General features: G+C 37.6%; 1 protein-coding gene across 2 annotated transcripts in view; it reads left to right on the top strand.

Annotated features, from left to right (window-relative positions):
• Window positions 1-13,131, top strand: part of LOC127648729 (beta-1,4-galactosyltransferase 2-like) — a 198,933-nt gene that overhangs the window by 143,251 nt on the left and 42,551 nt on the right. For both annotated transcript variants that reach the window (XM_052133457.1, XM_052133458.1), the window contains one exon: window positions 8,007-8,194. In XM_052133457.1, the coding sequence (XP_051989417.1) occupies window positions 8,007-8,194 (188 nt within the window). The remainder of the gene's footprint in view (window positions 1-8,006; window positions 8,195-13,131) is intronic.

The raw sequence follows: 13,131 nt of genomic DNA, 5'->3' as shown, positions 1-13,131 counted from the left end.
GTTGGGGAGCGCAATGTTCCATGACACATAATAACATTCCATTTGTATTAGAGATGCGCGGATGGGCTATTATTATTTAATCCAGAACCGCATCACAAAACTCATCTGTCCGCACCAACGCTTTTTGATAAATTTTCAAAACCGCATCCACGGCGCTGACTGTTTTAAGGTCTGAGCGATGCAAGACGCTGCTGTCGCGAGGCTAGAAAGCTCTTGGCTGTTCTAGAAAGGAGACTGATCCAATGCAGCAAAGATATGTTAAAGGCTAAAGTCCCTAGTAGGCTATAGCCTATTGGCTATGTTGTATCCCCAGAATATCAGCAGTGAAGTCCGCTTCCGATTGGCGCACAGGGATAAAAATAAATAAATAAATAGTAACGCACATCGGCAAACCTGACTACTAGGCTACTGTAGCCTAAAATTTTATCATTTTGTTTTGAATTTTGTTTAAAATGCATTTTAAGATTTCTATTTATTTCTCATGTCTGTGAGGCAGTAGGCCTAGCCACCGAAGTTTCGGTTCATTTATGAGAGAGCTCACGCAAGAAGAGATCGCATCGGCGCTTCCACGTCCTGCTGCTGATTATATATCTGCTATATTTGCTTCTTATTTATTAATTCCAGGCAATTAGTTAATGAAACAGTGATTAAAATTAATACAAAATACAAATACAATTTATACAAAACGAAATTTTAAGTTAAAGAAAGGCTTTCTACAAAACAAAACTTAATGAAGTGGCCAAAATCATGTCTGACCCATCTTCAATGCGAATGTATCTGAGAATAATCTTAAATAAGGAAATCTATACAGTGATTAGTTCATGCCAAATTACTGCTTGATGAAAATTTGACTATTTAAAATTGTGCTCGTTTTTTTTCTTCGGATGTAGGTGACAATATTTAAAGTCTGTCTATCAAAAGCTTACTTCTGATGTGTGCGCCAAAGTCTGTCGGGGGGGGACTTCTCTGATCCAATGTAATGTATTTAATGCGGTTTACCGCTATACCGGGAATATCTTGCTTTTCAACCGCGGTTAGAAAAAATCCATACCGCCCCAGCCCTAGCCTGCACATAAATGCTTCTCAAGCAAGGCCAGGTGCTCACGACCAGAGAGGTTGTTCCCCAGACTCTGCCCATGCTCACGACCACAGAGGTTGTTTGCTAGTCTCGTCAAATGCTCACGACCATGGAGGTTGTTTCCCTGTCTCTGCCAGCTCTTGTCGAGCCTCCCACGGCTCCGCCATCCATGGCTTCACTCCTCGAGTCTCCCATGGCTCCGCCTTTCATGGCTTCGCTCCTCGAGCCTCTCCAGGCTCCACCTGCCTTCGTCAAGCCTCTCCAGGCTCTGCCCTCAGAGTCTTCCACAGCTCCGCCCACTCCCCCAGAGACTCAGCCGCCCTCCCAGTGACTTTTACAGCGGCTCCGCTGCCTGCCCAGTCCCCACCCTGTGGCCGCCTCCCAGGCCTCCTGCCCCTTTTCCCCAACCCTTAACCTGGGGGTCTCCACCTGGTCATCTTATGGGTCCCCTTCCTCACCAGTATCTTCCTGCCCTCTTCAGCCACTTTGGGGCGTCAGGAGTTGCCCCTTAAGGGGGGGGTTGTTTTGGCTGTTATTTTTATTAAAGCCTACATGTAGATCCTACGTCTCCTGTCTCATCTCGGCAACCGTTCACTACACTATCCACTCAGGAGACCAGAGTCCAAAACACAGCATATGATTCAGCATATAAGAGATCCTGTCAAAACTTAGTGCACATGAAAGAGGTGCCTTTAGCATTGGTGTGCAATATATAGTGTCCTCATTTATATGGGATACAGTTTACCTTTAACATGAAAATAATTTCTGAGTGTGTTGTGGAACAGTAGATCAACCTCTGGCCTGGAAACAACACCATTGTGCCTTTAGGCAAAGCACCTTACACCAGGTTGCACCAGGGAAAATAAGAATAGCTTTGGGTTAAAGTGTCTGCAAAATCACTGGTTCTCAACTGGTTTTGCTTCAGAACCCAGATTTTACAGTGATAAATACCAAAATTTATAATTATACAAAATTTTATTTCAATAGCTTCATGCTCTCGTATTTCACTGCAGAAAATATGTTATTATTATTTTACTATGCATTTTTTTTAACGATAATGGAATGTCACGCAACCTGTCCATGTTGGCATTTGTCTAATTTAGCTGGCTTATACCAATTAACAAATAAATTTTAAGTGACCTAAGAATATGGTACATAACATGGTAAGTACCATATATACAGGTAAGGTTTTTAATTGGATGCAGAGCCTTAGACATCAGCCACAAAATATATGGGAAGTGTTTTCTCCTCCCCATTAAAAGTTGATGTGAAAGAAGTATGCATGATTAGATGGTTAATAGCATTTTATTATTTGCATTTAGCATTTATTATGGATGCACAATATTTCACAGCCGATATATTATTGGCCGATAACAGGGAAAATCAAAATATTACTATCACGCCGATAATGGAATTACCGCTGATAATTTTGCCAAAAATTTGCCATGGTTTATTTGCTTGCAGCTGATAATCTCTGACTGCTTGCAGAGTCTTTCCTTCAGGCAGAGACTCGGGCAGCCCCAACCGACAGTGTGTATGCAAACACACAGTGTGTCTGTGAGTGAGAGCAGGTTAGAGCCAAGCTGATGTTGCTCTTTGTGGATTATTTCAACATCTCTGCACTTTGTTACATTGTTTTGGGTCTGGTTTTAATTCAGGATCATCTGCTGTGAGTAATGACATTACCTATATTCTGTTTATGTATCATGAGGCAATAAACGAAAACGCAACAAAAACATGTATGTTACTTGGAAGCAATCATTTTCACTTATTACTTAATGAAACAAAAACAGAATTTGGAAAATTGCACATCGTTACTTGGAGCACAGCATTGTGATTAGAACAAAACAACCTAACACAGTTCATACCAGATCTTGATAAAAGTTTCACAGAGTGACTTGAGATGGCAAAAAAAAAAACAGTAGCTTGTGAATGAAATGAATGTGCTTGTTGTATTTTACGATTTGAGACTTTTAAAACATTATGACTCATGACTATTCAATCTCTATAATGTTACCTATTCCCATTATGATTGTTTTGTTCACATTTCATAAATTATACAGTGGAACCATTAAGGATGAGCATTGTAGTGAGTGCCGTGAAACACAAACCACCAATGCACACAATCTGGCTGCTACTATAAATATTACAGCATGAATACAGAGTTTAGTGTTTGTATTTTGTGTTTAATGTTCGTTATATGCTGTTTATCAGCTCATTTTGGTTTAATGCATTATTACAGCTTTTTGTAGTTCAGCCCATTTTGAGTCACGATCCACTAGTTGGGAACCACTGTGTGGTTACTTCTGTTTCAGCTCAACAGAATTTTTCCTTTTCACTTTACATTCATGACAGTGAAGGTTCAAATTATTTTTCCTCTTCAAAATTCCATCGTTCTCAATTTCTATCTCTCTCACGCACAAACTCCCTATGACTCAGGTCGCTTCAGCTCACTCCTGATTATTTTTTGGTCCTCTCTCCTACTTGTCCTCTATCCTCCTCTAGCCTTCAGGTCTGCCATCGATAGCATGCTGGATGATATGTTCAGCCTGCTGGGGACTGATAATGCAAGCTTACACACACTTGCACACCTGCACAAGAAAAAGGACAATACAATCTCTCAGGATGAGCCCTGGTCCTAATCTGTCTCCATAGCAACATGGTCTGGTAGGACTCATCTGATTGGCCTTGAGAGTGCAGCTATAAGGATCCTGCCTCATAACCTAGAGCGAGCAAAGGATTGTGATTAGCTATCATTGTGATCATCAGATAAAACAAAGGGCTAATTGCCTTTAGGAGTGCAAGTATTGAGCAACTGACATGGCTGCGATAAGAGACTCTAGCCGGGGACTGATGTGCCTCTTAGACTTCAGTTCAGTGGTTTAAGTCTGGGTTAAGAAACAAAGCCATCGTAGTTCTTACTACAGACATGATGGATAGCAGGAGGCTGTTTTATTTACTGTGCATGTGCTGAGAATGATTTCTCTCTGCGTCATTGACCACAATTTGTAACAACCTTCAGAGGAGATAAATTTCACTTTTGGCTATGTTTGTAATGGGTTATTTTCCTCTCTATAGTAACTGCAAAATCCAGCCACTCTTTATATTTAATTAATATTGGTTTAAAAAGAAATGATTTTGTCTCTAAAATCTGATATACTGATATAATAGCCGATATACACTCTCTGAGCACTTTATTACTATTTCCAAATAGTAATAATAGTACCATATTACTATGGTCCAAATTAAGTGCCAGATGTGGTATTCTGCTGTTGTAGTACCATCCACCTTAAGGTTTGACATGTAGTGCATTGTGATATGCGATTCTGCTCGCTACAATTGTAGTGTTTATCTGAGTTACCGTAGCCTTTCTGTCAGCTCAAAGCAGTCTGACCATTCTCCATTGACCTCTCTCATCAACAAGGCGTTTCTATCCACAGAACTGCTGCTCACTGGATGTTTTTTTGTTTTTGGTGCATTTTGAGTAAACTCTAGAGACGTGTGAAAATCCCAGGTGATTAGAAGTTACAGAAAAACTCAAACCAGCCAGTCTGGCATCAACAATTATGCCAGGATTGAAATCACAGAGATCAAATTTTTTTTCCCTTTTCTGATGGTTGATGTGAACATTAACTGAATCTCCTGACCCGTATCTGCTGATTTTATGAATTTCAATGCTGCCACATGATTGGCTAATTAGTTATTCGCATGAATAAGTAGGTGTATATTAGGCATGTAACGATACACAAATTTCACAATAGGCCTACTATGTGATGCATAGCCTCAAGATACGATACAATATGATATGAACAGCCACAAATGTTTCGCTCAAACTTATTCAAGGATTCCGCATAAATGTCTTTTAAATCATAAATGGCACAACAGTGTCTGACATTGGCAACAAAAAACAGAGGTCTGAGTAACTTTAACTTGTTGACTGTCAATTTAAACAGCACTACATTAATTTAGTTTGATTGTTGAGAAAAACTAATATGAGCTGACAATTATCATGTTTTTCTTTAGAAATTTGGCTGCTATAAGTTTGTCTACACTCTAGTCATTTATATTTGTATAGCACTTTTCACAATACACGTAGTTTCAAAGCAGCTTCATAGAAAATCATGCCTTGACTGAAAGCCCCCCGTGAACAAGCTGAAGTGACTTTAGCAAGGGAAAAACTCCTTTCTAAGTTATTTTGTGGTGAAAAAAACTAAATAACTCAAAAGGAATCTAACATCTGGATTTACGATATATGTACATAATCCAATATTATTTAGCGGTTTGATCAAAAACCAATCAGCACACGTAATTATTTTGCCCTCTTCCCCCAGTTTCACTTGTAAACTTTACCGCCATTATTACCGGCTTATAACATATGCCAAGTGTTGTTCACAAAGCTGTTTACATTTCGAAGTCAAAAGCAGATAATTATAAATATCATGTAATCACAGGTTTCTTACATTGTCGGTTTTTTCAATAAGTTGTTTTTTGTTTGAGTTATTACTCACAAGAGTCTGTTACTGTGCATGCCACGCTCAGTGTCGGGTGGGAAAGGTGGCTGCTAAACTTACTGCTGCTGTTTCTGCCTCCAAAATCCACCAATTTGCATGGTGATGTTGGCGTAAATAAGACAACATGTTTGATGTACTTTAGGACCAGGACATGACACCATTGTTTGTCAAATTTGACAAACTGTACCACTACAGATGGCATTTGCCATAGAGCTTCTCTCCTATGTACTGTAAGTGTGTTGCGCTGTTTTACTGTGAATGCACAGCACTGCCTCTCCGGGGAGGAGACTGTTCCACAGCTCTCAATATTGCACTGCTTGGTTTTAATTACTCTATAATGTGTTTGTTTATGTATTGTTCGATGCATACGGTATAGTATAGTGAGCGTCGTATCATATGATACAATACGATACAATATTATTTTGCACTGCTAGTGTACAGATGTTCTTATTCAAGTGCTCAGTGAGTGTACCCTCACCTGTGACTGCACTTCAGTTGAATTCTATTTTAAACCTGCTAAAAACAGCTTAAACCAGTCTAAAGGCATGGTCCTTTTTTTTTTTTTACCTTTGCATGGCAAAATACCTCTGGCGGAATCCAGTCATCTCAGTGGGAATCCGTGCTATAAGGTATTTTGCCTGATGGACTTCCGGTGGTGAATAATTGCTCTATGCAAAATTTCCTTGGGGTTTAAGTTGACACACAAGTGAACATTGACACATAAATTAGTTGCGTAGACCAATAGGAAGTTGCTTGGTTTGGCAGTGATCTCTCAAGACTTCCAGCATTAGTGTTTTCATTTATTTTGGTGAAGTACAGTACATAAAATAGGTTTATATTCTGAAATGATCCCCAGATGAGCCATTGTCCCTGTTGAGGTAAACAACTTAGAACAGGTGCAAGGTGGGTAATGAGGGGAGGGTACTACACCTGTGTCATAATCATCCCCACTTTATGATGCTTTAAAATCATGCAAAACAAGCCAAACACTTCACACCTGAAACTTTCAGATGATTGCTTAGTTCCAGTGATTCTTTTTCTATAATAATTACTTTTTTGTTCCAAAACCATCTGTTCCTGATGACAGCGTATCTCCTCTTTTGTGGGCTGGTTTCTTGGATGAGAGATGCTAAATCGTGGGTATGTCCCTGCTGTAAATCTGCGAGTTGTGTGGTTTCCACAGATCTACAGCTGCATTTGACTGATCTTATTAAACCAGTAAAAATGAGTCCAATAATGTTTAATGAGCACACTTGCTAAAGAAAAAGGCAATTTGGCTTCCTTAAAGATATTGCCTTATCTGTGCTCTCACTCGTTCCTTTTCTCTATCTCCCTTATATTGAAGTGCCTTTTCTCCTTTGATCTTCTGAGCAAATTAAAGTTAGGATTAATATTGATTTTAACAAGAAGTGAGTATTTATTTCGTTTTGCATCTCAACTGGTAGAACATGGAGTTAGCATCACAATGGCATGCATTGATTTAAATGTATGCCCCAAATGCACTCATTTGTAATGTTTGGTGCCTTTTTAGTGTAAATTTCCTGGCAAACTATTAAAGACTTGACTTGTTAAATCTAGAGTTTTGCTTGAGCGGTGCTTGTGATTGCATTCAATGCAGTTTATTGTGTTTTCTGCTGCAAATGTGCAGTGAATGTGAGACTTCAAAGCCTTGTGTAATGTGCATCCTTAATCATTTTGGTAATGCTTTTTTAGTGCACATCCCCAGTCATAAAAGGCAGTGGATTTGTGACAGTAGTTCACACCTTTGGATTATTGGTCCAAATCTCAGGGATTACAGGATTACATGGGATTATTGTTACACTGGATTATTAGTTTAGACACTACACAATGTTGTGATGTTACTTAACATCCCCATTTTGTGTAAATATAGGCTTTTAACAAACCAAATTAGGCATTTTGTGTGGTTAACATTTCCTGAACATATGTGTCTTGTTACATGTTTAAAAGCATTAAAGGTTCAAATCCCATGTCTCATTCCATTTAGTTCATTTTTACAGAAACTGTTGTAATGACTGTATTCTGCAAGCTACACAACCCTGTTTCCAAGTTATTATAAGAGAGAAGTATCAAACCAACTTTTTGACCCAAACTAGCTAAGCCCTTTTTAATGATTAATTAACACTTTGAAAATGTGTAAACCTACTACTTGCAACCATGTTATCCAAAAGTAGTCCAAACTCTAAATTAAATTTGTATTGGTCGAAAATATGTGCCTCCTTTCACTGATCATTTGTTGAAAAGGAAAAGCAATGTAGAGTTTCTATTTTTAATCTTATTCATGTGAACAGTCTTTTATTTCTATAAGACTGATATATATTTTTAATTAAAATGGTTACAAGCACACTATGAGTATGTTTCTTTTCGCTATTGATTATTTTTTTCCTGTTGTCTTTCAGCTTGGTCAGGAAACCTTCAATCGGGCCAAGCTTCTTAATGTTGGCTACACAGAGGCTCTGAAAGATGCGGAATACAACTGCTTCATTTTCAGTGACGTGGACCTGATCCCTATGGACGACCGGAACCTCTACCACTGTTACGACCAGCCACGTCATTTTGCCATTGCCATGGACAAATTTGGCTTCAGGTAACTAATTTAATATTGAGGTAATCACTACCTGTGGGATTCTGTTGAAGGATCATATTTGATGTATTATTTTATCTCACCTTCATAATACAGGTTTCTTATGACACATATATTATCATAACCCCCATTTGAAGTCGAAATAATACATGCAAAATAATAAAATTGCGGCCATGTTTTATATGAATTTCATATCCTTTATAATTGTGCCTTTGCCAGAGTTTATTACAAATATGCTAGAATATATTTGTTACTATTTACATACATATTAATAGATGCCATGTCTATCTTTGTGGGCTTTTTTCTATTCTTTTCAGAGAATAGACTCAGTTAATCAAACAGCAATAGCTTGAGGGCTGCCTTTCAGTACCTGTGCTTCATATGATTAATTGCTTTTTCCTCTAGTGGAGATATATGTCTTTCTTCACGGTGTCGTCTGGAGTCCTAGAATGCAGCTGAATAATAATATATCAAAGTTCATTTCTTAGATGCTGTACATGTCTAGACAGACCTGGAGCCTTGTCAAGCATATGTATTTATGTATTATACTCAGGCAGAAGGTTATGCAGCTCAGAATGACCTGGTCTCTTCAAGTATAATAGCTGTGGATAAAACACTGGAGAAGGTTTTCTAGTATGTTCTTTTTTTTTTACTCAAAATTAATATTGTCTGTCTTCTGTTGGCAAGCAGACATGTTGCCCTTTGCTCTATGGGTTTTATTTCCTGTTGTTGTGTGAGGTACAAAAAGTGCCAAGACAATCTTAACACTTCCTCTCTCACCATCTGAGAAACTGTTCTCCTTTGTTAAAGCCTGAATCTTAGTTTGCGAGCAGTATTGTGGAAGTTATTCCAAAAAGGTAATCAATTACTTATTGTTTTTCAGAATTTGGGATGGGATTCCTTTACTTACTACTCAGTAATCAGTAATCACATTACTCATTATATTACTTGTGAATTTATTTCTAAAACCCACAACAGCCTTTAGACACCAATAAAGTCAAATAAATTGTAGCATAGGTCATAACACCTATAGTTCAGCATACCTTAAATGTATCTTAAACATTTTAAATTGGTATGGGTTTAAATAAAAAATAAAAAATGTTAAGTGTTTTCATTCTGCAAAACAGCCTGACCAAAAATGTCACTCTTGTCCTTATAATTAAAGTAAAATTTGTCCATATGACTTGTGCACTATTCTCCAAATCTTCTGAAGCCATACAATAGTGATTGTGTGAGGAACAAACAGAAATTGTATTTGGTTGTTTGCGATACAGTCAGAATACAACTCCAAATAGTTTGTAGAATGAGACCACACATGGATGTCAGCCAAACAACAGGGAGTACAATTAATATGATCAAAACAATATTCATTATTGGATGTTGAATGTAAAATTTTAATTAATCATTGATGAAATCAAAAATGTAATACAATTAATGTTTAATGACAGTAACTGCAGTGGTATTTCAGAAAAAATAAAGAAGAGTTCCCTTTATATACACACATTACCACATAACAGGAAAAAGGAACCTTATTACAGTAAGTGGCTGTTAACACGGAATGCGTTGTGGTGTCTGTTTTTTATGTAAACATGCACTTGATGGACATCTTTGACCATTGCAATCTTCAATGGCAGTGATTTTATGATGCTGTGTCAACTTAAAATAACTTTTTAAAATGTGTATAGCTTTTTTTAAATGCAAGTATGTATTCTGTGTGAACAGCCCCTAATGCTTTATACCCAACACTAAGACATCTTTTCCCCACCAAAAATTATTTTCATTATTTCAATTTATTTTCAATGCCCAATTCCCAATGTGCTCTAAGTCATCATAGTGGCATAATGACTAGCATCAAACCGGGTGGTGGAGGACGAATCTCATCTGCCTCCGTCAATCCACGCATCTTATCACGTGGCTTGTTGAGCACGTTATCGCTGAGACATAGCGCATGTGGAGGCCCACACTATGCACCCCACTGAGAGCGAGAACCATACATTAAAGTGACCATGAGGAGGTTACCCCAGGTGACTCTACCCTCCCAAGCAACCGGCCAATTTGGTTGCTTAGGAGACCTGCTGGAGTCACTCAGCACACCCTGTCAATACACAAAAACTATTTATCTAATAGTTACAGGGCTGTTTCAGTAATGCATTTCTTTGCATTCCTCTATTATCAACAATTTTATAGACTGCCTCAGAAACATCAGTGGCCATTGATGTGAAAATATAGTGTTCTTTTATTTTTATTTAGAGACGCATCTCACCAAAGCTCTATCTGTCAGTGTGACACTAAAAGCGTAGTAGAGTAGTGCCTAACAAAATTACATTACCTGCTTAGTGCTAGAGTAAAATTTGAAATGTTATTGAATTTGATTTGTATTTCTCTGTGGATGGCCAGACAGTACATTGCTTAGGCTAAACAAACTGACCTTCTCTGTAGTGTAGACTGCCATTTCCTGTCAGTGGGATAATAATTCCATTTCCTTCTCTGAATGAGTCACACTATTGGCTTGTCTTGCCTACCTAATAAGACCTTAAAGGGACAGTTCACCCAAAATGAGAAATTCTGTCATCATTTACTCACCTTCATGTTGTTCCAGGCTCATATGAGATGTTAGGTTATATGACTGCCTAAGTCACCATTCACTTTCAATGTATGTAAAAAGAATGCAAAGTGAGTGGTGACTGAGACAAATTTTCTGTCTAACATCTCCTTTTGTGTGAGGAAAGATGAGGAAGTTATGACATATTTATTTTTTATTTTTGCTGAGAATTAAACTCTCTCAGGTGGTGAGTGTGTGAAGAATCTTCAGCCATACTGTTTCTGTGAAGACGATTGCCGTAACAGATGACCTGATTCATTTTAGCTTGTTGTCTTTTAACATGAGGTTGCGGCGAGCACGAGCGTGTGTTTGTGGATGCATACACTACTGGTCAATAGTTTTGAAACACTTATTCATTCTTTATTTTTATATATATATATATATATATATATATATATATATATATATATATATATATATATATATATATATATATATATATATTATTATTTTTTTCACATTTTAGAATAATAGTAAAGTCATCAAAACTATGGAACTATGGGAATTATGTTGTGACTAAACAAAATCCCAAATAAATAAAAACTGTGTTGTATTTTAGCATCTTCAAAGTAGTCACCCTTTGCCTAGAATTTGCAGACATTCTCTTGACATTTTCTCAACCAGCTTCTTGAGGTATCACCCTGGGATGCTTTTTAAACAGTATTAAGGAAGATCCCATCTATGTTGGACACTTATTGGCTGCTTTTCTTTATTATTTGGTCCAAGTCATCAATATCAAAAACGTTTTTATTAATTAAATTTTGGTTTTATAATGAAATAAATTAATATGGTGGCACAATTATATTTTTGTCTACAAAACTAATTTCAAACTTTTAAGCATATGCCTTCAGATCATGAGAAACTTTTCAGTCAAGTGTTTCAAAACTTTTTACCGGTAGTGTAGTTACCAGTTTAATTGGTGTCTGTGTCCATACATACTGCTTTTTGCTTCTCTGTATCCCTTATGTCACAAATTTGTTGGTGTAGGTAAATATGACTGCTGTCATTGGCAACACACACTGCAGTTTCCCAAGGCAAACCCCAGGTGTTTATCCATGATGCACCTGCCAACCCACAGCCCAGCAGGCCTCTTGAAATAGGAGACACAGATACAGTTCCATAATGGCATCCGAATTCCCATGCTTTCATAGGATGCACTGAATTTAATGAATAACTTGCTTCTTGATTGTTAAAAAAGTACCCCGTTTTTGTCATTTAAGCTACTATGCGATTTGATCATGCCTGAACAAGCTTGTAAGTATAGCTGTTTATGTAATGCAAACGTTCAAATTAGTGCTGTTAGTTGATTCATATTTTTAATCGCGATTAATCAGATGCTATTCTTCTTACCACAGTTGTACTGAGCGGTTATCTGAGTTGCCGTTCAAACCAGTCTGCCGATTCTCTGTTGACTTCTCTCATCAACAAGGCATTTTCATCCGCAGAACTGAAACTCACTGGATTTTTTTGTTTTTGGCACTGTAACTTACAACCTCCTTTTAGCGGTCTAGGAGAATAAGAGCATGTAACATATAAGTGAACATTTTAACTAAATTAAGAGAATAAAATGAAAAAATATAGGTTCAGTTACCGATAACTCCTGTGATGGAATGAATCAGGCAGAGACAGATATGGGTTACTGCCAATTATAATTTTTTTCTTTTGTAACAAATCGTAGCAACGCACCCAATCGTAATTACAGTGCAAATAGTGAAACAACAAATAATTATTTACAGATTATGTACAAATAGTAAGACAAAGTCAAACCAGACACAGGAGTGAATAACTGTGAGCGAGGCTCAAGTCCTAAGATAACAGCAAATTAAAATATGAAAACAATACCTAAACTACACTAAATAAACAAACATCATAAATACAGAGGGTAACACCCGCTCCTTACCTGGTGTTTTTAGACAAACTCAAACGCTACGTAGTGTAGTGTAGATCACGTGATATGCTAACCTATCCCTCCTCTCTGAGTCCGGGAAGTTATTTTTGAACGAGTGATTTAAGCGAAGCAATCTCACAACAGATTAACCAAGATTTAACAACAAAAAGGTTGTTTCACTAATACATCAGAGGCTAACACAAAACAAGTCCGAAGACAATCAAGAGATAAACAAGCCACTTCCTCTTGTCACTTCCAGGTTATATACAGAGAAGTCGAGTCCGGATTGGTTCTTTGAGGGGTGTCGTCACGTTAGCTAGTGATGATTGACGAGCTGAATAAGCACTCACTGAACCTAAGAATCATGACAGTAAAGATGAATGAAAGGAGGAAAGAAAACACAAGCGAAGTACGCCGCAGAACGTCACAGCCACCATTCGGAGTAAATTC

Source organism: Xyrauchen texanus, chromosome 9 (genome assembly GCF_025860055.1).
Source record: "Xyrauchen texanus isolate HMW12.3.18 chromosome 9, RBS_HiC_50CHRs, whole genome shotgun sequence".
Taxonomy (NCBI): Eukaryota; Metazoa; Chordata; class Actinopteri; order Cypriniformes; family Catostomidae; genus Xyrauchen; species Xyrauchen texanus.
The sequence above is the reverse complement of the archived record's forward strand: the minus strand, read 5'-3'. Positions and strand labels throughout refer to the sequence as shown.